The 25,235-nt window shown below is 35.2% G+C and overlaps 1 protein-coding gene across 1 annotated transcript; it reads left to right on the top strand.

The window, feature by feature from the left end:
* The first annotated feature begins 8,479 nt into the window (after positions 1-8,479).
* LOC108367408 (prolactin-releasing peptide receptor-like) lies at positions 8,480-19,266 on the top strand. The gene is made up of 7 exons (XM_017622015.1): positions 8,480-8,540; positions 8,735-8,937; positions 12,322-12,470; positions 14,274-14,395; positions 16,067-16,293; positions 16,564-16,755; positions 18,853-19,266. Exons 1-7 carry the CDS (start codon positions 8,480-8,482, stop codon positions 19,264-19,266), a joined length of 1,368 nt encoding a protein of 455 aa, XP_017477504.1.
* Positions 19,267-25,235: the final 5,969 nt, after the last annotated feature.

The raw sequence follows: 25,235 nt of genomic DNA, 5'->3' as shown, positions 1-25,235 counted from the left end.
AGAATTTCACAAATAATTTTTTTTTTGGTTTTGTGATTTTAGTGATTTTTTATAATATGGTTCATTCTTTAACAAAAGCCGTGTAAATTGTGCAATATTAAACAAAAATATCAACAAACTTTCGTGAAAATTTCGAACTTTCTAATTTGATTACTTAGAAAGATTTTGAGTACGCAGTTTTTTGGCTAAATCAATTCTAATATAATTAAGTACAAGTTTTAAAGGGTTTTAAATTACCGTTGATTTTTCAGAATTTTATTTTTCGAAGATGTTACGGTTTTTTTTCATATAAAAATAAATTGAGTTTATACGTTATATGGAAGCAAATGGGCTTCAAACTGTGTACTCAAAATCTCTCTAAGAAACCTATTTAAAAAACTCGAAATTTTTTTTGAAAGACTGGTTGGATTAAAAAAGCAACAGAATAATCAGCATAACTCTACAGCATTGTGTATATATGGCTAGAGTGTAGCCTTCCAGTACTCTTTAAAAAACATTAAGCAACGTAGTAGGATTTTATGAACCACCCTGTGCCGAACTAACCTCATTCCCTTTGTGCAGAAATCTGCTGTTGGCCGAGAACAGAAAAATTAAACAAAGAAAATTTACATGTATAATTAAAAGCGTATATGTACTTGCATGATGTAGAAGAAAATAAAATGAAATGTTTGCCGCATCTCCTAATGGTCAATTCCGAAAAATCAAGTACGTTTATATTAATGTGAAACGCTTATGAAGCAGCAAATTTGGGTGTAAGTAGCTCAAGAGCGATGAGTTGTTTCAAATTTATTTAAGGAAAAATATAGTAAATTTTTATTAAAGATTATATACTAACTTTTCTGTTACATTAAAAGTATAATAACTATGAATTTTATTTGAACTAATGGCCATCAAGATTCTATTTTTTTAAGGGAAAATATTTGTTTGTAGGCGTGCTTATCCTAATTGTATTAGTTTATTATTTTATTGGCCTTATAACATCAATACAGAGTTATGCGTTTTACTTGAGCTTGTTCTAAGGCCAAGAAAATAACAAAAGTAAAATAAAAGTTAAACGGTAAAACGAAAATAATTCGGTCGGAGTTTGAAAATTAAATGTAATTTATGTTAATTGTGAATTCGTATTCAAAACCGGGTTGCATTTTCTATGCAGTTTAAATATTTAAAAATTAGTACGTTTTAATCATCAATCGGCACTTAAATTTTTCAGCTTAAATTGGTCCTAAGCAAGCTGAGAACAGAAAATATTTTAGAATATTTAACGTTGCAATGCCTTACCTTTTTAATCCTTGTTGCTACTCTGCTGCATAGGGGCAGCCTTTATTTTTACTTTTGGAAGCTACTTAATACCTGGTAAAACGAAAAACAACATAGTTAGAATTTTACCTAATAAAGATTTATTCATTTACTACTAAAATCCAATGCTCTTCCCCTGCTAGTTTTTTTTTTGCAACTGATTTCGATGGAGAGTTATTAAACTCAATTAAATGCTGGTTTTCGCAATATTTACATACATATGTAAAGCTATGCACATAAATACATATGTCTACAAAAACATATACATATGTATACTTATACTGGTATTTACATATTTTTAATGCATTTTACGAGTTTGATTCATATGCAAATATCTAGTGTTGCTGAGAGTTTGTTATGTTGGTTGTTGTTTGCTTGTTGTGTTCTAATTGATTGAGTAAACGAAGTTAATTGATGTCAGTTTGCACATTTGATTTGAAAATGGCATGCCAATTAGCATGCAATGGATATTCGATAGTATATCAAAATATATATAATATTTATAAATTTATATAAACTGTACACTTAAATTGTAAGCTCAACTCTTTTATTAATGAAAACTTATAGAAATAAAGCGCAGATATAACGATAACAGAAAACAGCATGATAAGAATCAAAACACGCATTAATATTGTATACTAATTATACAGGACTCTTTTAGTCAAGTGACTTAATAACTTTTGGTACAGTGAGAAGTGTTTGATTAGATTAACAACAGGTTGGGTTAGGCTAAACTGGCAGCTCTAGTTGAAACTTCACGCGCAGGCCGAACGAACCCGTTATGATTCCAAGGAAAGGAGTTCTACAAATTTGTTAAAACCAAGCCGTTTTTCAGGAATGGTGATGCATTTACACAGAAGTGCTAAAAGGATTACATCTCCTCCATATCTCAACAAACGCGTTATGCAGAGCTCCGAACTTGGCAGTAATATGGCCATGGTCCAGTGTGAGCCAATCCTTCTGATAGACTTAGCCAAACCCTGTACTTTCCGTTGAATATTTAGGAACCTGAAGGCAGGATATATGCTTTTACCAGCCTCCATAAATACTATCTCAAATCCCTCTTTCGGGTACTCCGAAAAACTACCAAGTCCTTGGGTGCAGTAGGGTTTGACTATATAATCATATAAAAAATAATAGCGATCACGATATTTTGACAAATTTTTACTATTTTTCTTTGTTTGGTTAATGTTTATTATTATTTTTTATTAAAATACAGCTCATTATCTTACAAAAACCATATACGTAAGTCCAAATTTCAAACTTTGTAGAACAATTAAATACAATTTTACAACAACAACAAAATTTTAATTAAGAATATTCAGAAAAATTCTAAGTACGCAGCTTTATAGCCCATTAAATTCTAGCTCAACAAGATACCAGTTTCAAGAAGCTAAGATTCGCGTTGATTTTTAATAATTATTTTGCCGTTGGTGTTATTATTTCCTTTCATACATATTTCCTTTGTATGGAAGGAAATGCGTGACGCAAAAAATAATTTCAAACATCCAAATTATTTTGTAAGCACTTTAGGCTAGAAAATTTTCGTTGTACAACTTTATTAAATTTTTAAAATTTTTGTACTAAGTTAGAAATTTTGATTTACACGGCTCTTGTTAGGCCGTATTATTTGACGTTGGGTGTAAAACCACTCCACATAGTATCAGAAATTCCTTTATTTCATTGAAAAACTGTTCCAAAAAATACTGTACTATAAAAAATGTTTTTTTATTAAGATGCAGCGAAACAGAATTTTTTCCAGCATTATAAGTTTTTTTTTTTGTAATACAAGCATTATGCATGCCCTTATCAGCACCTCTCCGTCGCACTTAAATATCTCATAAATTTTATGTCTTCCTAAATATGTACGTAATTCTGAAAATTTCCAAATCGGTCTCACTGATAAGGCCGAATCAATTCTATGACTATTGACTATGGACCAGTGATGGGCGTATTTGAAGATGTCCAAATATTCGAGTAAGTTCGAGGAGTTTGCTAAATATTCAACTAAAAAGAATTTGGGTATTTAGAAGATAGTAAATTTTGTATTAAAAAATACATACTTAGGTATTAAGGAGCTGCTAGACACTAAAGTACAAAATAGTTTCACTAAAGTGCTAAGGTATTTAGTATAGATGGCTAATGCTTACAAACTAAATACGTACGTTATTACTTAGAAAAAATTTAAACAATTCACACCCTACCTTACACTCACCTCAACTTACTTTACCACAACCCATTTCACCTCATCTCAACTCACCTCGAATCTACTCACCACACCTGAACTCATCGCACCCATTCTCTCCAAACCTCACCTCAAATCTACTCACCACAACTAAATTCACCACACCTGTACTCATCGCACCCATTCTCTCCACACCTCACCTCAATTTAATTTGGGACTAAATCAGGATTTTCAAGACTATTTCAGAAATTTCTTTATATAAATCGATCATAACATCCATGAATTTATTGATTTTGCAGTCATTGTATTTATCGATATATTTATCAAGACTTTTACAGATATATTTATCGATATAATAATCGATTTATTAATCGCTATTGTTATCGATTTATTAATCGATATGATCATTGATATTTTGACTGATATGTTTATTGATATATTTATCGATAGATATATTTAGTCCAAAAAAAAACGAAGTATTCCTTAGAATACTAAAAATCTGAAAGATATCTCAAAAATCTCGAAATATGTAATCCCTACACCCCTAAACAGCCCCGAGCGTCCCGAAAAGCCTGAAATAGTTCAGCAAATCTAAAAGTAGTTCCGAAAACTCATAATTAGTGTCGGCAATCCCGAAATAGTCCCAAAAGTGCTAAAAACAAAACTAATATTTAGCCATTTATAGTGCATAGTTGAATTGCATAATTGTTCTCTTATCTCAAGCCTAAAAAAGCAATAACAACTAGGGTTATAATAGTTCTAAGCAAAAGCTTTACGATTTCAATATTTACGTTCCCCACATTTTGAATTTACACTTCTAATCGAAAACAAATCCACTTATACCTTATTTTCTAATTAAATTTTACTATGCCAGCTTTAATGCAAACACCTGCACTTAATTGTACACAAACGAAAATGCTACTGTAGCCAGTGTTGCCATTTTAGCCGTTTTCCGGCTAGATTTAGCCGGTTGCGATAGCAAACAGCCGGAGAAATTTCGATTTAGCCGGCAGCCGATTTGTTAGCCGTTTTGCAGAAAAAAACTAGCCGTTTTTAGCCGATTTTGCTATTTGCCTTGTTTTCTTAAAATTCAAATATCTATATATGTTTCCATTTTTGACTAAGCGACCCAAAATCTGTTAGAAATGGCTACTAGCCTTATCGTGGAGAAAATTTTCATGTCAGGCAGGATTGTATGAAATTGGGCCGATGTCGCTTATTTTTATTTTAAACGAACGAATGTCTTAATTTTAAGTGTGAAGTTTTATTCGCAAACTTAGAAAATAAGAAATTGTTTCACAGTTAAGACTCTTAGGATGCGCTTGTGTTTGGGTATAGTGCCAACAAACAGAATAAATATTACATGTAGATACTGTCTTCCCAGATGGCGCATATTCAATTCTGCCTAAATTAAAAAACATAATTTTTGCCCACTCCCAAAGGTTTAGGGTAATGAAAAAATTGATATTTTCGAGCACTATGTACACACATGTATTTTTTTAAACAAACGCACAAATTTTTATGTAAAGCAATCTAAATGGGAGATCTGCAGTCTTTTAGCATCATATTTTACATCAGAATTGAAGGGATTTCTGAAAAATCTGACCAGTTCTTTTATGTAACTGTGATTTTGCATCCCTTGTCAACATATGGCCTCGGTTGATGTTAACTTAAGGTCGTTGCTTTACTGCCTTAAAATTGAAGGGAAATCTTTACAGCGTTTTTATGTGTATTGGTTTCTATTTGAGTGTATTGAGAATCGGTCCGTCTGAAAAGGCCTTGTAGGGAAGATAATAGGTTTGTTCGTTGAAAATCCAGCGAGAATTATCACTCAAAATATCAGATAGTAATAGTAATAAATAGTTTTTTTTCCGAGTACCTTTCAAATCATTGGAATTAAATTAACTAATTAATTAACTAAATTAATTAACTTACATTTTTCATTTTAAGTATTAACTTACATTTTTCATTTTAAAATCGCTCTAGTTTGAAAATTTTTATATCGTCGACAAAAAATCCAACCACGTGCCACAATCATATCTTTTTCCTAATTGCAAATTCTTGCTGGCAAAATTTTTTCCGGCTCGAATTTGTAACTTCTCTCCAAGAAATAGTCTTTTTACTCGTGATTTATTTAAATAAAACATGTGAAATTTAGTTGAAACATTTTAGCCGTTTTTAGCCGGTTTTATTTGCCAATTTGGCGGGTAATCCAAAAAGTTCTGGCAACACTGACTGTAGCTTAAGCAAATAGAATTCACATTATCTATTGTGTTGCTATTAAAGTTGAACTAACAAAGCGGTATATTCACACATATCCTCTACATTGTTTCTGTTGTTTTTTCTTTCGCAATAAAGCTGCTGTGTAATTGTATGAGTACATTTTGTGTGACAACATCAAGACGCACGCCACAAATCGGAGGAGAAGCTCGGCCAAACATTAACATACTGTGTAAGCGCCAATCTACGATTATTATTATTTGTATGAGTATGCAATTGCGCGGGCTAAGTGCACTCAAGGAAATAATAAGCTGCGGAAATGCGCCGACATTCAAGAAGGCCAATTATTTATGTACCATACAATGCTTAAATCAATTAATTAATTGTTTGCGCATACACATTTGTACAGACGCGCCTACGCATATATTTCTTTTTAATCAATAACGAAGGGGAGAATAAATCAACATTGAGTGCTTTGACCCAGGGAGAGTCATCATTTGAAAATTTATCCAAGACAAATATTTTCTTTTTTAATTAATAGCAATAATAAGAATAGTTTGGCGCTTACACATGTGTTAGTGTTTGACCGAGAAATACACTCAGAGGTTCGACATTGCCTGCCGAGCGGCGACCGTTATTAAGAAAAAACTTTTTTTCTAAATTTTTTGATCAGGGCTTGAACCCACACCCTGCGGAGTGAAAGCGGGCACTGCTGTACTAATTATTTAGTACAAAAACCTGAAATGTTCGATTCATTATCTCGGTTTTTAGCAATCCAAGGCTAAGCAACGATTTCGTTGAGGCGCGGTATTTAAAGAAATGTGAGAACTAAACCCTTTGCTATTGGCGGCAAAAAGCTGGTACCTGGAGTTTATTTTAAAGAAAGTATGTCATCAGTTTTCTTACAAGTGAACAATTAAGATATCCAAATTTGTAGGTTGAACAAGCTGCTCTTGTCAAAGGTTCGCGAGGTGACCAAGTTATCCAGGTGATCCATTGAGATTCCTGATTTTATCTTGTCTTGACGAATCAGACAGTTCTCGCATTGAGACGGTACCTATTCAGTGAGGATTCGAACTGGGCTATATATGGGGTCTAAAAATGAGTAATCCCGTAAGAAGCTTTATACCCCGTTTTAAAGTTCCCGCGAGGTTCCAAGATTCTCCAACAGCTGTTAGTAGCCACTCTGGCCTTCTTTTCGACCAGTATGATCGGTAGCTTCAGCAGGAGTTGTAGGTTTCGATTTGAATTTCCTCAGTCGTGCAGCCTTTTCCCGCGCAACCGTCCCCTTCTTCATTTTCTGAGACACTACTATGCACCGGGACTCAGTATAGATATACTCTATGTGATCTAAAAGAATGTAGTAGCTCTAAGAATTTCTACATGCATCTCGTGCTAGGCTATCCACAACATTGGCAGGATTTGAGAGAACAAAATCTACCTGCTAATCCACTTTGCCACCTATCGAATTGCGTACATCTTAGCATGAAAACACTGCCTAAAAAATTAGTAAGCTTCCCCGCTTCCATGATAACAGCTGTTTCCGCCTGGATGGCACTTCAGAAGTCTGCAAGCCTGAAAATTGTTTTCATGCAGAGCTACCGGCCAAAGAAAAAACCGCCACCAACCCTTCAAGTTTAAATTCATCCGTAACGAAGTAAAATGCTCCCTTCTTCCAGTAACCCCACCCCACTCAGAGCTCTCCAGAGCTATTTCGAAGGCGCAGTAATCTTTCGGTTGAGGGACGAAATCAAAACCCTCCAAAACTCCAGAGGATCTAGCTTTCAAGCGATTTAGCAACCTGGTTTTCCTCAGCCTAATGGCAATTTGTGCTGCGACAATTCTGCCTGCAACATCTATAGGCGTAATGTTCAGCATGACGTTAAGCGCAAGTTTAGATGTGGTTCTTAGTGCAATCCGCTGTGCGCGCTCTCGTTGCTTAGCGAGTATAGCCTCCTTTAGTGGGTTCCAGCAGACAAGGGCCCCATAAAACAAAATACGCTTAGTTATGGTTTCATAGAGCCAATTAATGACTTTGGACGGGAGACCCCACCACTTACCAATAGCCTCCCTACCCCCCGCAGTAGTAGAAGGCAGCCGATACCCTCCTGTCCTTTGCTCAATACAAGGCTCCACGATATGAAGGAGCAGGCTTAAGTACTTGAGCCTGTCAGAGAGCTGCAGACGTATACCCCATATCGAGGAAAGAGGCACATCGGGGACCTCATACTTTCTAATAAACCAAACCAGTTCTGTCTTGCCGTGGTTGGCCGCGTACTGGCACTACTAGTATTTAATAGTTATTGGGCGTGCGCATTTTGGTAATCCCTACCCCTCTAAACTCGATCCCAACCCTAACCTCGTCTCTCCCTACGCTTAGCAACTCTTCTATAGTGGTCGCCATAATTTGCCTGCTTTGGATTCTATCACTGAGTATAGCAAACTGCTTTCTAAGAATCTTTTAAATTATCTGGCAAAAATGTCACATTGATTAGTTTCTAGAAAAGTAGAGTAACTAGAAAATACTTTCAAATGTTCATTGCCACACTTTACATGCAATTTAGGTAATTGGAAAAAGCTAATTCAGTGCTCTCTTGTTTTGCCTTACAGAAATTTAACAAACAAAATCTACTACCGCATACCGCTAAATGTGCATACATGCATACACATTTATATCCACATTTTCACCAAAAGCAAATACCACTTTCAATGAAGGGATTAAAAGCAAAATTTTAAGCGGCAACAGCTTAACACACAATACTGTTGACCTCAGTCAAAATGGATGAGTTTCCAGTAGTCGAATTGCCAACAGACAAAGTACTTGAAGAGGATGAATTCGGTATGTTTAACTATTACAGCAACACATACATACATACATACATATTTAGTAGTTAGGTATCACAAATGCAATGCACATTTTACCACTAACCTTAATACTTTAGAAAACACTTTTTATGCTAATTCAATTGGGAATGACTGCACACAAATAGTTATTGTGGTAGTTCTCAAATTTTATTTCGCTTTTCATTACAGAGCAGCTCTACTCGGCATCCACTGGAATCATAGCACTGCTTTCCATCTTCTATGGCACTATAAGCTTTTTGGCAGTCATCGGAAATTCACTAGTCATTTGGGTGGTGTTGACGACTCGTCACATGCACACCGTTACAAACATGTATATTGCGAATTTGGCAATTGCTGATGTGGTCATTGGATTATTTTGTATACCATTTCAGGTAAATATTTTTCAGCTATTTTCAGCTACCTTTTGGGGAATAAAGTGAATTTTTTCTATGCTATTCTCTAGCATAAATAGTTGCCTGTGTTTTGGGCACAACTTGAAAAACGTATAGCTATTTGCCTTTTTCCCGTTATCTTCAGGCTAAAAATCGAAAAAAGTAGTAAAAGCAAAGTTTGTTGATTAAACTTTTTTGCGTGCTTTCCTCTAATGACAAAAAAATAGTAGGTGCCTCCTTAAGTTCGTTATAAAATTAGAAGGAAATATATCTTTCTAAATTTTTAATTAATTATTTTTGGGAATTGTAGAGCATAACTGAACTATGTCGATTAACTACGAGAACGTTACAGACGTGACTCGTTTGAAAAAGAAACCAATATTTTTTCATTTGGCCATTCATAGATAGCTCAATAAAACTTTAAATATCGTGTATTCACGGTAAATACCAAAAAGTCCCGAATAGTTATGAAAAATCTCAAAGACCTAAAAACGTAAAAATTGCGAAAAACGAAAAGGAGTCGAAAAAGATTCTAAAAAAATTTAAATTAAAAATTAATATAACGATACCATTCTAACTACTACCTCCCAAATACTAGTCCCTGGATGTATTTGAATAAAAAGGAACTCATTAGTGCCATTTTGGCAAATCAATGATGCGTTCTAATAGTGGCAAAGTCAAAGCTTTAAAGAATACTATAATGCCATAAACATGAGTCAGTTAAGCACCCAGCGATCTAAGTCTGACTTCCGAAAATCTCTAACCTGATCACTCTGCAAGTTCTGCGAATATGGCCTCGCACCACGTAACTAGCGAAGACTGGAGTCAAAAAAATTTCACCACCAATTTATTTTCAAACTTTTCCAGTCACCCTATATTACCAATGGTTTAAGTGACAAAATCTCTTACTTGAACTATGCTACGTCCTATGCCATTGGCAGTCAAACAAGTTTAAAGTGCTGCATTGTATGCATTCTTCGAGTTCAAGATGCGTATAAAACGCTAAGGGGACTTTGACAAAGGAAAAAGTGCAAACAAATCTCTACTTTTGCATTTTCCAGCATTTTCCGATACCATTGCAATGCATTGTAATCAAACAAACTGCTTCACGGTAAGTCCACATGAGTAACGTAAATTCGTTAGTGCATAGACGAAAGGAGTTTTTTATACCCGAGCGCACTTGTGCACAAGGGTGTATTAACTTTGTTGTTGGTTGGTGGTTATTTGTAACAGCCAAAACGAATGAAAAGAGAAATCGATTAAGCCATTTCTGTCTGTCCGTCCGTCCGTCCGTCCGTCCGTGTACACGAAAACTCGAGCAAAAATTGAGATATCTCAACGAAATTTGAAATGTAGGTTTTCATTCATCCAAGATAGGTTGGTATTGAAAATGGGCGAAATCGGACTGTAACCACGCCCACTTCCCATAAAACGGTATTTTCTAAAAATGCAAAAACTACGATATTTCAATAAATATCTGATGCAAATTGTTGAAAACTAGTACGTGAAGTAGAATTGCGGTAAAAAATAATATTATTATAAATTTTTGGATAATGGGCGTGGTACCGCCCACTTATGACCACAAATGTGTATCTCGGTAACCGATGAATCCACATTTCAAACTTCGTACAAAAATTATGAAAATTCAACAAACTTAAACATTTGCACCCGAAAATTTTAATCTTTTTATTCAGAACTTTTAGACAAATTTGGGGTATGTAGTTTTGTGGCTCAATGAATTTAAATAGGTTAAAATTCAAATTTGAAGACGCTAGAAAATAACATTGATTTTTAAATATTTTATATGGACGAAAATGCACAATACCGTCAGCCAAAAAAAAAATATTTAAAATCAACGCGATTCTCTAGAGTCTTGAAATATGCACTTTAACCTACTAAAATTCAATGAGCCACAAAATTACATACCCCAAATTTTTATAAAATTTCTGAATAAAAAGTTTAAAAATTTAATAATTAGGTAAAAAGTTAAACTTAAAAAAATACGAATATTAAATAAACAAAAGAAAAATAGCCAAAACTAGTCAAAATATCACTTGACTTAATCAGCTGACCGATTTACCTCAAATTCAAACTATATTTTGGGAGTCAGAAAGAAAATACCTTTTCAAAATATTCACTCGGCAGGTGGCGCAGTACTAGAAGGAGAAGACTTAAAAAGACCGTTGTTTCTAAAACTCGTAATTATTGTTCGATTTAGTTAATATTCGAAGTAAATGTGGGTAACAGAAAGAGAAATACTTTTTCAATAAAAATCCGCTGCACTAAAATCAGAAGTTACGATGATCTTTAATAGCTTTTTTTTTTGTTGCCGAGGTAGCCTTGAAAGTGTGGGACTTGCCTTTCGGCTCACCGCAGTAAAAACCCACCCCTGCTCCGTTTCCCTCCTTCCTTGGAACAACCGGTATTACTTCGCGGAGGGGGAGCGGCCTATTGCCATTCTATGAAGATCTGCAGAGTTGTTCCGCTTGACGCAACGTTGACAAACAACGGACCAATTTTCTGTTGACTCAAGCATGATATCCACAAGATTATTAACCTTAAGCGGCCTCCCCACCTTTATGCTCAAGACGTTCCCTTGGGTTGCGAACTGCGGACAGACGAAAAAACAATGTTCAGCGTCTTCGATTACCTGTCCTGTACAGAAAGTGCAGTACGGATCGTCTTCGTGCGTAAATCTGTGCAAGTATGCTTTAAAGCAGCCGTGTCCGGTTAGTATTTGGGTCAGGTAGAAATCAACCTCTCAATGTCTTCTGTCAAGCCATTTGCTTATACTCGGAATAAGTCTATATCACCAGCGTCAGTTAGTTGAGTGGTCCCAGCGGTCTTGCGACTGCTGCAAACAATTTCGTCTCACCCTTTCATTCTCGTGCTTATCACATGTTGCAACTATTTATTTTGCCGCTATGTCAATAGGGCAGAGGCGTGCTACTACTAACGCAGCTTCCTCTGACGTTGTTCGGAAAGCGCAACATACTCTTAAGACGCAACGTAGGTACAGTGATCTAGCTTCCCGAACGTAACGGAAAGGCGAAATACATACATATATTTAATACTTGTGCCGGGTATTTAATGTTCGGCTCCGCCCGAACTTAGACTTTCTTACTTGTTACTATACAGTAACAGTTTTGCCTTCAACATTATTTTAGTTTTGGAGGCGTCGCGATGCACGTCGGACATTTTCTAGTTTTTAATAAAACAATCATTTATGTATATTATCGGGCATTTCCAATATCTAAAATTTATATTTTGTCCCTCAAAACAAAATTTTCTTGAACAAAATACACAAAGAATGTAGCTCTTAAATTTTGCTTTAATTTCATTTATTATATGACGACTCGAAATTCAATTTAACCTTTTTTACAGTTTCAAGCTGCCTTGCTGCAACGCTGGAATTTGCCTTGGTTCATGTGTGGCTTTTGTCCTTTCGTGCAGGCATTGACTGTGAATGTGTCGGTATTCACACTCACTGCAATTGCAATTGACAGGCATCGTGCTATAATCAATCCATTCAGGTAATTCTTAGAAATGAAAATTGTGCAAGATATACATACATATGTATGTATAGGTTATTTCAATAAACTTACGTAAAAGTAAAAGAAAATTGTACTATAAATGCATATGTATGTACATACATACATACATATACCTACTGGAAGTTGACTTTGTAAGAAAAATAGTTAAGACATTAAGTTGAAGTCGTTCTAACGTTGTATAGTATATGACATTCAATAGCAATTCTTACTTTCTTTGGAAAGGTTATACCATTCTTCCTATAAAAAAAAAATATGATAATGGCAATTTTTCAATATATGCATATTAGTGTGGTACTTAAAATATAAATATCTAAATTTTATATGAGCCACCCTTTTATCTTGTTCTACATACAAAATAAAGACATCCACGGAAATGTTAAACAGATCGTTAGGGGCCGCTACCAAGGTTTGAAAATTTTATTTTTTTTTTCTCGCAAAAATTTTAACATTAAATATTATCAATTTGACTCATTACACTATACGGAAAAATCAACTAAAATCTATAAACGTTCCTGTGAATCCTTTTTCTGAGGTACTAAACTGTGGAAAGCTCATTGAACGACATTCTACTAGAACTCAACAAAGGAGGAGTAAACTCTCACGGAAATTTTAGAAAGAGATCTGAGGGGGACTCAAAAAGCAGCCGTTATCACTTTCCGAGCCGATGTTGTTTACCCAGAAAGCGACTCTAGTCCCTTACTTAAATGGAACGACTGTCACATTATATGCGTAGTCGAAGTGCTAGGTACCTGGACGCGTTGTACTATTGTTTTGAAAGAAAAATCTCAAGAGATGCATAGAAAAAACCTACTCATCCCATTTGGCAGGCAAGAGTGTTGGGGATTGAGAGAGCATAAACTATGAAATAGTAAAAAAAGCCAACCAAACTAAGAAAAACTGGTTTTGGCATAGCAAAAAAAACCCCTACAAGATCCTCTTTGGTAAACACCTCGTATCTCAAAACACTCTCAAACAATACTCTCTATAAATTACACAAAATCGTTTTTGATAATTTTTCTAAAGAATATTACAGATTAAGTACTTTTTAATTAACTAAGAATTATGGGCCATATGAATGAAAATTAAGCAATTACGTTTTCTGAAATTTTTAGACCTTTTACTTAAATTTATTTGAATAAGTCGAGTAAAAGGTTTGGACTTTTAAGAAAAAGCAATTGCTTAGTTTTTATTCATAAGGCTCAATACAAAATGAATCGTTGTATTTTAATGGCTATTTGGCCAAAGTGCCGTCGACATGCAGATAAGCTGAGCTTCCTGTACAATCCTCGGAGCGTAGATGTAATCCCAAAGAGGGAAGGAAAACGAATTCGCAATGAAGATACCAACAAATGGTGCCTATAAGATAATATCAAAAAGTTGTAGAGAAAGCGTATCAAACTGACGCTTTCAATGGCTTGAACGGGATTTATTTAAGTAAAAAATTAAGTTTTAAGTTAAAAATAGGCTGAGTACAAAGTTTTAAAATTGGACTTATGTACATTCAAGGGGCCGGCAAGCAATATTGCACTGGAGGGGCATGTATCCGTTACTCAAACATTTGAGCACTGCTGACGAATTAGCCGAAGAAATTACTAAAAAAAAATTCAAAAATAATAGCATCTCTCCAGGAAACTTTTGAAAACTTTCTCCAAAGCAGTTAAAGTCCGTTACCTCATCATATTTGCATACTTTATGAATATGATAAATGCCCTCAATTTGCCAAGAATTTTCGCAAAATTATAAGACTTCCTACTGAAAATAAAATTTTCCTGCTAATTTTAGAGCTCGTCCCACAATGTTGGTGTCCAAATTAATACTCGTCGGCATTTGGCTGGTGGCGCTTGTTTTCGCAACACCATGCGCCATAGCGTTCCGTGTGGAATTGGAGCATGAACGTTACAGTGGTAAGAGGTTACATATACATACATACACTGCCGGAACAAAGTATTGGCACAGCAAATTATTCACAATATATGCAGCAATTTGTATTCTAATATTTCTCCGATAATTTTGTATAAAAATTTGGTTCATTCTACAACAAAAAACATAAAAATATAATTCCTAAACTTCGTGAAAAACTCGCAAAGACTCAGCAAATTTTCGATTTTTTAATCTGATTTTTTAGAATTTTTTTGAGTACGCAGATTTGCAGCCCAATCAATTTTGTTATAACAAAATACAAGTTTTAAGTAGCTACCCTATAGGAAATAAAACTACTTTAAAAGCAATTTAAAAAGTACTTTTTTACCAACTATAAGTGGTTGGAGTTCTTCCTTTTTTCATATAAGCAACTAACTTTATTAACATGGCCATGTCCTAGGAGCAGGTCAATTATCCGACTCTGCATTTTATTTCAACTAGTTTAAAATTCATTTGGTTTAAAGAACTTCAATGTCAGTATTTTTCGTTTGAATACGCATTCGTTCTGCACTTCACAAATGCTTTTTCATATTTCGAAGCCAAAAAAAAAAAATTCATTTCAACATTTTGCCTCTGATGGGATTTGAACCCGCACCTTCTGGAAGCTAACAAATAACAGCAAGCACCTCTGCACGCTCAGTCACAGCCAGACATGTAAGTGTGCTTTCAAATGTTCAGTTTGAATTGTGTGCAAGCAGCAAGCCGATTGTCCGACTCTGCATTTGATTCCAACTACTTTAAAATGCATCTGGATTAAAACACTTTAAAGTCACTATGTTTCATTTAAATACGCTTTAGGTCTGCACTTCACAGATGCTTTTTCATACATCCAAGACACAAATTGTTTCTTTTGGTAAAAAGGGTATCAAAATTCGAAACATTTACTCACTTCACTTGTTTCAAAGTAGTTTTTCAATTAGTTTGATTTTAAAAAAAGTCACTTGTTTCCGACTGGGTAGGAATTACGGTTGATTTTTTTGCAATTTTTTCACGCAGTCTCTTGCAAAACACCTTTAACAAAAAAAAAAAAAATAAATAACTCTGAACTTGCATTTTTTACTAGAATTTATTGGCTGCAAAACTGCATACCCAAAAAAATTCGAAAAAATCTGATTAAAAAGTTTAAAATTTGCATGAAAATCTGCGGAATTTTCGCGAGTTTAGCACGAGGTTTAGGAATAGGACTTTTTATGTTTTTTGTTGTTGAATGAACCATATTTTTATAAAAAATTAGTGGAATAATATTAGAATAAAAATTGTTGCATATATTGTGAAGAATTTGCTGTGCCAATACTTTGTGCCGGCAGTGTACATATCGGCACACGATCTTCAAAAGTGTCACGACTCAAAATTTGGCATTTTTGAAATGTTGCACTATAAACGTAAACAGATTTGTATTTATCTTTTAGTAAAAGCTGGAGGAAGTTTTTCTTATAATTGGTTGAAAATCCCTAAGGTAAAGTCTTCCTTGCTCATATGATTAGCATGTGCTAAGAAATAGTTTTTCGCCTTTTCTGACTAATCTGTATTTTTGAGTTGTGTCACCTTTGAATATCGTGTGGGATACATAGAACAAATCCTACTTTGCAATTCAGAACAGTTTGAATGTGCACTGAAATTGTGTTGTTGTGTTGTTTTTTTTTTCAATTCCACAGAAAATGGTATAATATTCAATGCCACACGACCATTTTGCATGAATAAAAATCTCTCTGAGGCACAATTGCAAACATACCGTTACACATTGGTCTTTATGCAGTACTTTGTGCCGTTTTGCGTCATCTCTTTTGTTTACATACAAATGGCGGTGCGTTTGTGGGGCACACGGGCGCCTGGCAATGCACAAGACACGCGCGACACAACATTTCTGCGTAACAAAAAGAAGGTAAGTTACCTGTGAAGTTCAGCATAATAGGTAGAAATACTTCCTAGTACTAATTCATTGCGGTAAAAGATACTTGTAGTTGCGAGCATAAGGGCGGCACTTTTCTTGATACTATGTGGCCGTAGCGTACAACAAGTGTTAATTTTTATCTACTATTCTGCTGCTTCAATTTTCGTTTTTTTCTCAGCCATTTATTTTCCCATTTAATCTGTAATCTCATTTCGTTCTCATTTATTTATTTATATTTTTTTGGTGTTTTCGTTTTGACAGGTTATAAAAATGCTCATTATCGTTGTGGTTGTATTTGGTTTCTGCTGGCTTCCGTTGCAACTGTACAATATTCTCTACGTAACCTTTCCAGAGATTAATGAATACCATTTCATAAATATTATTTGGTTTTGCTGTGATTGGCTAGCGATGAGCAATTGCTGCTACAATCCCTTCATCTATGGAATTTATAATGTGAGTAGAAGAATATTATATATGTAGGCACATATGCCTGTGCATGGGTATGTGCATCCAGTAGGAAAAGAAGAACGTAATAATGCCTTACACCACTGCCACTTTTCTAGATGATATTTTTCGCCTTGTATTTTCATATTTATACCCGAGCGCAGTTGTGCACAAGAGATAAATGAGAGAGAGAGATGATGAAAGCGGATTTCTTAAATTATAGAATCTTTTCACTTTGAAAAAAATTAATTTCCAGAAGTATGTATGTACATGCACTCTATGGGAATTGTGTCTATTATCTTTTTGGGCAGTTAGACCGAAGATAATTAGACTTTCCAGCGGGAAAACGCTAATATTCGTACCGAGCGAACATCTGAATCGTCATTCAAGGAAAAAAGACCCGTCTTTTAGAGTGAATACGAACACTGAGTGTCCTGTGACCTCAACTAGTAAGCTCACCATCCAGCGTACGGCGTAGTAAGTTGAGTGTAGATATCTCAGTCAGTTGTCAGTTTGTCAGTTTGACAACTTAAAGTAGGCCAAGAGTTTCACTAAAACACAACCCTCTAAAGCCAACCACAAAATCTACTATTGTCATCGTACTCTTGCCATCTTACCATCTCAGCGGTCAGAGAGCATTAAGTATCGTAGAAAAATCAGTAGGCGAGGTCAGTAATTCCGTGCATCCGTATTGTTTGGTATGTATGGGCTTGATGACCAGCGGGTTGGCCCAAGAACTTCACTAGACCATTCTCCACTAAAGTTTGACAATATCAGTGAACAAATTCGATATAATCCTGGTTATCGACATCATTGTTCGTGAAAAGGCGCAGGTTAATAAGTTTCAACGAGCGGTGGAGGAAGCCCGAGTACCAGCGCCGTAAATAGCTACGTTGACCACACGGAATCAGAGGATCAAAGGCGCCATAGAGGAAAGTAATAAAGAGAGCATAATCCCTAGGCTCAGTCAATGTGGGTCAGATCTATAGCGGCAAAAAGTAGGCATGATTGCAATTACAGTGATTATTTGGACCGGAATAAACTGGCGTTGATATTGGCAATCATTGTCACACATACGCCCCGGCATTGGGGGACATACAGGGCAATTCTGGCTAAGATATGTAGTTGAAAGTCTCTTGTAAGACAGTAGGCAAGAAAGTAGTTTGAACGATTTTGTTTATTCCGGCCTGAAAGTCATACGCAAAAAAATCTCCCTTGCCAGATTTCATGGCGAAAAGCTCTTTTGACGGCCACAGTGACCAAGTGAGCAAAGCGCTGTAGTGCGATTTTGACAGATCCGAAATTCGAGGCCTTGGAATCTTTTTCTTGTTTTTAATTTTATTTATTGTTCGTTTTTTTCTTTTTTTATTTAATTCTTCGTACATTTTTAGATTCTATTGTTTTAAAAGGAAAAATATATAATTTTTTATTTCATATAATTTTTAGAAAGTTATATTTTTTAATTATTTTTTTAATCTTAATTTCTTTTAATTTTTATTTTTATTTGCTTTAGGAAGAACTATATATATTTGTTATTTTAATGTCGTATAATTTTACAGGCTTATATTTTTTGAGTAAATTTTCTTAAATTTTAATATGTTTAAATTTTTAGAATTTATTGTTTTAAAAAGAAAAATATATTTTTTAATTTTAATTACTTATTATGAACTTACATTCTTTATTTTCTTTTTTAATTACATTTTATTGTTTTAAAAATAAGCATACGTTTTATGACAATCTTCCATTTTTCTGTATGGGAGATATTCGAATCTCGAAAAAAAAATCTCTTATATTCCTGCACACCCTAATAAATGCAAGTGCACCTGTATTTTTCTTTGAAAATTGAAATTATGGAGCATTAACAAGTTCGTATTCGAAAGAAATGCTTTCACATTTTCATGAAAGTAATACAGAGATAAAATAGAGAAACTTACTCTTGAATTCTCTTTATTAAACAGTCGAACTCTGACACCGTTATAAAATGTCAAGGAAAGAAAAGGACTAAGCAGAATACTTTGACTGCTTTCAGATGAGCTTGAGGCGATTCTGTGTGGAAAGTTTCATACATCAATAGTTACATGCTTTTTCCAATTTTTTTTTTTTCAGGAAAAATTCAAACGCGAATTTAACAAACGTTTTGCTACTTGCCTATGTAAAACCCACACATTACTAGATGGCCAAGAGCGTACGCAATCGATGCATACACGAGTAAGTTCAGTACGATCCAGCAGCATTGTGCCGCCAAACTCATCAGTGCGTGTGGGGAACAACTTTTATGGAGCCAAAATGCCAACGACAACCTTTTCCAATAATAATATCACTTTATATGGCAAAGTTTCTGGGAATAATGAAATAGATGAACAATTACGTTTAATAACATACGATACTCGGATACAAAGAGATATTGGCCAGAACAATTGCGGTTTAACAAACACGTACAAGAATAATTCTAAGAATTTTCACTTGCAACAAGCTGATGCTATTCAAAGAAACGACAATGAACAAGATGAGCTGTTATAACTAAAACATATGTACATATATAGATATGTGTATTAGTGTATGAAGATAGACACTTAAGCAGCGTGGATAATAGTGCTTCATCAACGCGCTAGACAACATGCACACTTATGCAGACATTTAACAGATACTAAGAGCTTAATATGTGCTTTCGATGAAAATGCGTCCAATGCGTGTAAATATGTAGTATGTATGTAGTTGTAGGAATTGCGTAAGATTTTATATTTAGTACTGAAATTCTTAGTGTGTTGTTGGAGTTATGCGAAACAATGTGTATGTACGAGAATGTTTGTTTATAAAAAAAAATACTTTCAACTTCAATATTCACAACTTCTCATTAATATCTGATAATTTCTTGGAACAAAATTTAGCCAAGCAAAATCTGTGATTAAAACATTCATTTCGTCGTGTTCATCAAAAAATCACTTCTTATTTATTTTATCTTTTAATCTTAACTGAAAAAAAGAGCTCCTAGTTTTAATATTTTTTGTAAGTCTAGTCTTTACAATAAATGACAAGAAATATTTATTTTTTTATTTTTTTTTTATTTCCCTATATTATATGAGTAATCTCCTAGCCCAGAGGTTCCCAAACTTGCTTTTCTCGTAGACCCCTTTCAAAACTTTACTGGTTTCGGTGGACCCCTGCTGCCATTTCTAATATAACTATTCCCAAAGCTCATCAAAAAATGTTAAGATTAGATGTAACGATGAAAATTTGCATCGTGGGTGAGTTCCAAAACTAAATTCGGAGTGGAAAAAATAAAAATAAAATATTTCTGGCGTTATATATGTATATTAAAATGATGTGGCTACACACTTGCAATTTAAAAAAAAAAAACAAAGCTCGTAATGCCATCAAGGTACTATTTCGCCCTGAGGAGTTATATTTTTTAAGAGCACTCCATAAACTCCTCACACCTTCAGGCTCGCTCCTGAATTTGCATGTGACGTATTTGTAAAAAAAAGTTTATTTGTGTTGATGGCATCAACTTTATTTTCATCGCTTCGAGTTTTAAAGTGATGCGAAAAATATTCATCACTCACATTTTTAAAACACAACACTTCAAAAAAACAAAACCACAAAGGTTTTAACGCCAAACTTTAAATTCAGAAATCGACAAAGTAGAAAAGGCCGGATCTAGAAAAATCGATGATAAACAAGCAAGCAAGAAGCACAGACATTGGTCCACCGTCTCATCCTCTTTAAGCCAGGATTGGCAAATGGAGTGACCAGTCAGCAGTCCCACAGGATGTCTGCAGTTCCGTCTTGTCAGTGAGAGCAAAAAACTAGATAGACCTTCTGATATTGAAGGCAACATGACTTTTTCCCACCTGCATCCCCTCGATGGCTCTCAGTCATTGCTAAGCGAAGTTTTCACCCAGTCTCTGATGGTGGCTTCGATGGTCAATCGAGGAATGCCCGGTCTTAGCCAATTGTGGCCAAATGATCAGTTGTCTCAGAGTAAAGCGAGCTGCTTATGTTTGCCAACATAATTTAGTCGAGACTTGCATTGTCGAACTAGTTTGGTATTACTTAGATATAGGGGTGGCCAGGCCTTAAGTGCTGCTTGGCTGTCACCGCAGACACGTAAACTGCTTCCCCTACACTTTTTTCCACCACGTACTCTATGGCTTTGAGGATTGCAGATACTTCAGCTGGAAGAAGGAACTCATCATTATAGACACAAGTGCTCAAATCTCTGCTCCCAGCAATTTCCGCCTCGCCTCACTCAGTATTGCACCAACATCCGTTTCTTTTTAGTCTGCAGTTGGAATTTAAGGCTTCCCCTCGTATGAAGACACAAAGTGACGGTAATTGCAGCAGTGCGTCAAGAGCACTAAACACCACTCAAAAAAATTATAGTTAAAAAAGACCATTTTTCATGGACCCCCACTTTCAACTCGTGGACCTCCATATTTTTTTCACGCCAACGTAGACCCCCGGCGAGTCTCCCGTGGACCCCTGGGTCCTGGATATAATCCTGCGATAATGAATGCTGCATCCTCGGAAATAGTTCGGTAAGCTGAAAATACCCTAAGAGCACATACGCGGTATGTACCATTGATGCCTCGTATGTAGGATGTCCGTTTGAAAGCGTCACGCAAGACTGTCAATCCTTAAAGTAGTATTGACCTCACCACCCCTGACAAGATTTGTCTAGCCTGCTGCCATGGCCCGCCTATGTTCGCCGTTAATCTAGACAGGGCTGCCGTTGCCATCGCCGCTTTATTGTTTGCTGATTCCAGGTAGTCCCGGAAGCCAAGGCGGTGATCAATCAAGACGCCCAGATATTTTACACACGGCTTGGACTCTATAATTGTATTTTTTTCATCTTATCCCGGCTGCTGATAAGAACGGCTTCCGTCTTATGGGCTGCTAGTGTTAGAGTTTTTTCTCTTAACCACTCCTCAGCTACTTTTATAGCTCTCTCTGCGATGGCTGCTATTTTGGCCAGCGTCTTAGATGTAACAACGATGCACACGACCTCCGCGAAGCCTATGAATGTCACCCCTTAGCAACACCAAGCCGGAGGATGCCATCAAACATGGGACCTTATGCATAAAAAGAGGGCTTAAGCTTCGACTCGATTTTCAGTACAAACTCTTGAGCTTAAGCTCACTTTCTATGCATAAGGTAAATGGTGTCCCACAAAATAGGGCCCAACTCTGATCTCTGAGGTACATCTAGCGTTATTTCATACTCCGCGAATGCATTGTCGCTGTGGTAGCGCAACACTCTATCGCTGAGATAGCTGAAGACATAAATCTCGAGGATATATGTGTAAGAGAAGTTTCTATAAATATCTGGCTTTAATTGCAAAAGATATAAGAATTTGAGAAATTTTTTCGTAAGAGCACATTATGTAAAATAGGCTTTAGGCGAGCACCTGATGGACTTGCTTCGCTTCGTGATGGTGGGTCGTTCCTGTGCTTCAACGCTGGCTTTCAGCTGCGTGACTTCGTTGTAGTTTTCCCGCTCCAAACTGGTGACGTATTTGACGTATTCCAATTTCTTCAGGGCTCCTGCTGGCCCATTGGCTCAGGTGCCTGATCGACAGGCGCATATGCAGTAAGTACTTGGATCAGGGGAGGTGACACTGAATGAGGCCTAGTGGGTGAACGGAGTACATAGGAATTATTTCGCTCACTCCGAAATATGTTGGTTTTGTGTTTTGCTTTCAGTTTCCATACGGTTTTTTTTTTATGGAAAGACGGCCCGGCCCAATGGCACTCTTGATCGACTATGGAATTCGTATGGCTCCAAATGGCCAAATAAAATAAATATTCACGGTATCTCTGTTTTCCACTTTCTTCTCTAAAATCGACAATCATGATTGTAACCATTGCCAGTATCGTGACTGTAAACATTATCCTTATTAATTCGTAAATGGCCAAATGAAAGCAAAATGTGAAAGCAACAAGAATCGCCAATTCACGCAAATTACTTGACCCACACTTGTTAAAAGTGATGCCCGCAGCACCAAATTATTTATTGCGTAAAGAGATTTGCCCAGCCAGATTACTTCACCTACGAAACAAATACCCAATAAATTGCAATCAAAAGCTCTTAGGTCATTGTTATATTAACCGATTTGCAGAGTAAGAAGTGGAAAAGAACAAGAAAAATAAATTACAGGCATTTGGAACTTACAATCGAATAGACTGGAATTTCTACTTAATGACATTTTACTCGTAAAAAAACTGTTTGTTTTAATGTAAGTAAGTACCAGTTTTCCCTCACCCGCTTCTCTGCGTGTATGAAATGTCTGCGTGCTACATATTGTGATACATTTCCTAGTTCACTTAAAACAGGTGGCAACCCTTTTCAAACACCTCGAAATTAGTTTTCTGGATTTTTAAACTTAAAATTTCTTGGCACTCTTTTGACACCCATATTTTAATATTTCATATAACTTGTAGGTACTTTAATGAAATTGGACTTTTCAAACAGGTGGCAACCCTCTTCAAAATATTCAAAAAACACAATCTTTCATATATTTCAATTAACCAATTCCCACAATTTAACTAAATTTTGACGTTTTAAACAGGTGGCAGCACTCCTAGTTCATAAGCCTTTCAAAACCATGTCTAGTAATAAGTTTAAATTAACTCTTTGAACAGGTGGCCACCCTCTTCAAAATATTTTCAAGCTTCCAACCTTTTGGACCTCTTATTTTAATATATATTTCAATTAACTAATTCCCTTAATCTGTGTTGAATTTTACTTTTTAAAAGGATGGCAACCCTCGTTCATGTCGATTAGAAATGAGGTCTTTCAAAGCCATTTCAACTGGTACCATTATTATTACCGTCGACAGATAGATTTAGTATGTACATAAATAAATGAAATCTACTATTTACATATGTATTTAAATTTACATAAATAATCTGAATTAGTATTAGTATAAGTATATACATAGGTGCTTACCAATGTGCGCACGTAAGATTTATGCAGGAAAAGTTCCCCAAAAGATTTTCTTATTACCCTGCAAGTTGATTGACATTGATGAATTACTTTTTTGGACAGTAGTAGTTGATAAGTAAAAAAAAAAAACACAGCTTGTAATAATATTTATTTTTTGGTTAAGTATTTCACGAGCTTCTACTATAAATTTTCGTTTTCTTCTCGACATTTTTACACAATTGGAGGCAATTACACATACATACATAAATAACTACTTACTTCAAAGCCACCTCCGAACCTTTTCGTAACCGAAGCGCACCCAAAAGGTCAATGACTGTCTAGGTATAGCCGTCATTTGGAAAAAAAAAATATTTTCATATCCTTTTTGGATGCTGTTTGAGCTAACTAGATGGCGGATATGCTACAAACTTATATTGTACATTAACCGTAGCGAGGCAGTGAAACAAAAAGCATTTATCATTTCAAATATCAAATTAGTGCGATAATAAATTAAAGCGCATTATGTTTCTTGTACTGTATTGCGTTGCATAATTATAAGACCACCACAATTAACAAGTTTTGACTATTTATTTTTTATTATTTAATTTCAATTATTTTCTTATAAGAAGATAGTTCATTGTATAATAAACACTATACAAAGCTACATTTCAAACTTTGAGAAAAAATTATAAAATTTTTGCGAATTTTCACCAAAATTGTATACTTTTTTTAAGAATTTTTAGCAAAGCTTTGCTTAGCAGTTTTCAAGCCCACGTAATTTTAGTACAAAAAGGTGCGAGTTTTATATGGCTACAAATACCATTGAGTTTTGGCAATTTTTTTGTTGGCAATTCCATTCATTTTCTTCCATACAAAGTATTTTGTGGCGGTCTTATATTTTTGCAACGCCCTGTATATTTATAGTTATATGAACGAGATGTTTACTTTTGGAATTTTTAACTTTTCGCGTCTTCAGTGATATTCCACATACACACATAAATATTTACATTTAACTGTTACTTTTTAGAATCCTTAAAGTAATTTAAAATCAATGCAGGTTTTATTTATCTGGCAGGAATGCTTGTAATACTTTGTATGTACATTAGGGCGGGTAAATTTTTTGTCTATGCGCGTATAGCATAGAATGATTCTGCGTGCAATTCTTAGCAGTTTTCAGAAGAAAGAAAGGGGCTAAAATCAATTTAGAGTTTGCCAATTTGCGAAAACAGGTTTCGAAGAAAATGTGAAAAGTTTCACTGTTGCGTCCTCTGGTGGAAGTTTTGAGAAAATCATAAATGTAAAAATGGATTAATCATGCCAAAAAACACCTTATTGCGTATTTTTGTATAAAATTTAATCACTTCTTTACGACGCTACCGCAAAATACCAAGACACACTTCTTCGCAATTTGGCTAACTCCAAATTGATTTTAGACCCACAGTTTCTTCGGCGAATTTGCATAAAATTACACACGGAATCCAGCTGTGCTATACGCGCATAGTTGAAAAAATCTCCCATACAACTTGGGCCTCCCTAATGTACATAGTAGGTATATACCTTAATTT

This window comes from Rhagoletis zephyria, unplaced genomic scaffold, assembly GCF_001687245.7.
Source record: "Rhagoletis zephyria isolate East Lansing unplaced genomic scaffold, Rhagoletis_zephyria_1.1 Rzeph_scaffold_02669, whole genome shotgun sequence".
NCBI lineage: Eukaryota > Metazoa > Arthropoda > Insecta > Diptera > Tephritidae > Rhagoletis > Rhagoletis zephyria.
The sequence above is the reverse complement of the archived record's forward strand: the minus strand, read 5'-3'. Positions and strand labels throughout refer to the sequence as shown.

What these genes read in the sequence shown, in the direction of transcription:
- LOC108367408 (XM_017622015.1), top strand. Translation starts at nt 8,480, where the DNA reads ATGGATGAGTTTCCAGTAGTCGAATTGCCAACAGACAAAGTACTTGAA. An exon ending in ACTTGAAGAGGATGAATTCG is followed by an intron (nt 8,541 to 8,734) that starts GTATGTTTAACT and finishes TTTTCATTACAG; the next exon opens with AGCAGCTCTACTCGGCATCC. An exon ending in TATTTTGTATACCATTTCAG is followed by an intron (nt 8,938 to 12,321) that starts GTAAATATTTTT and finishes CCTTTTTTACAG; the next exon opens with TTTCAAGCTGCCTTGCTGCA.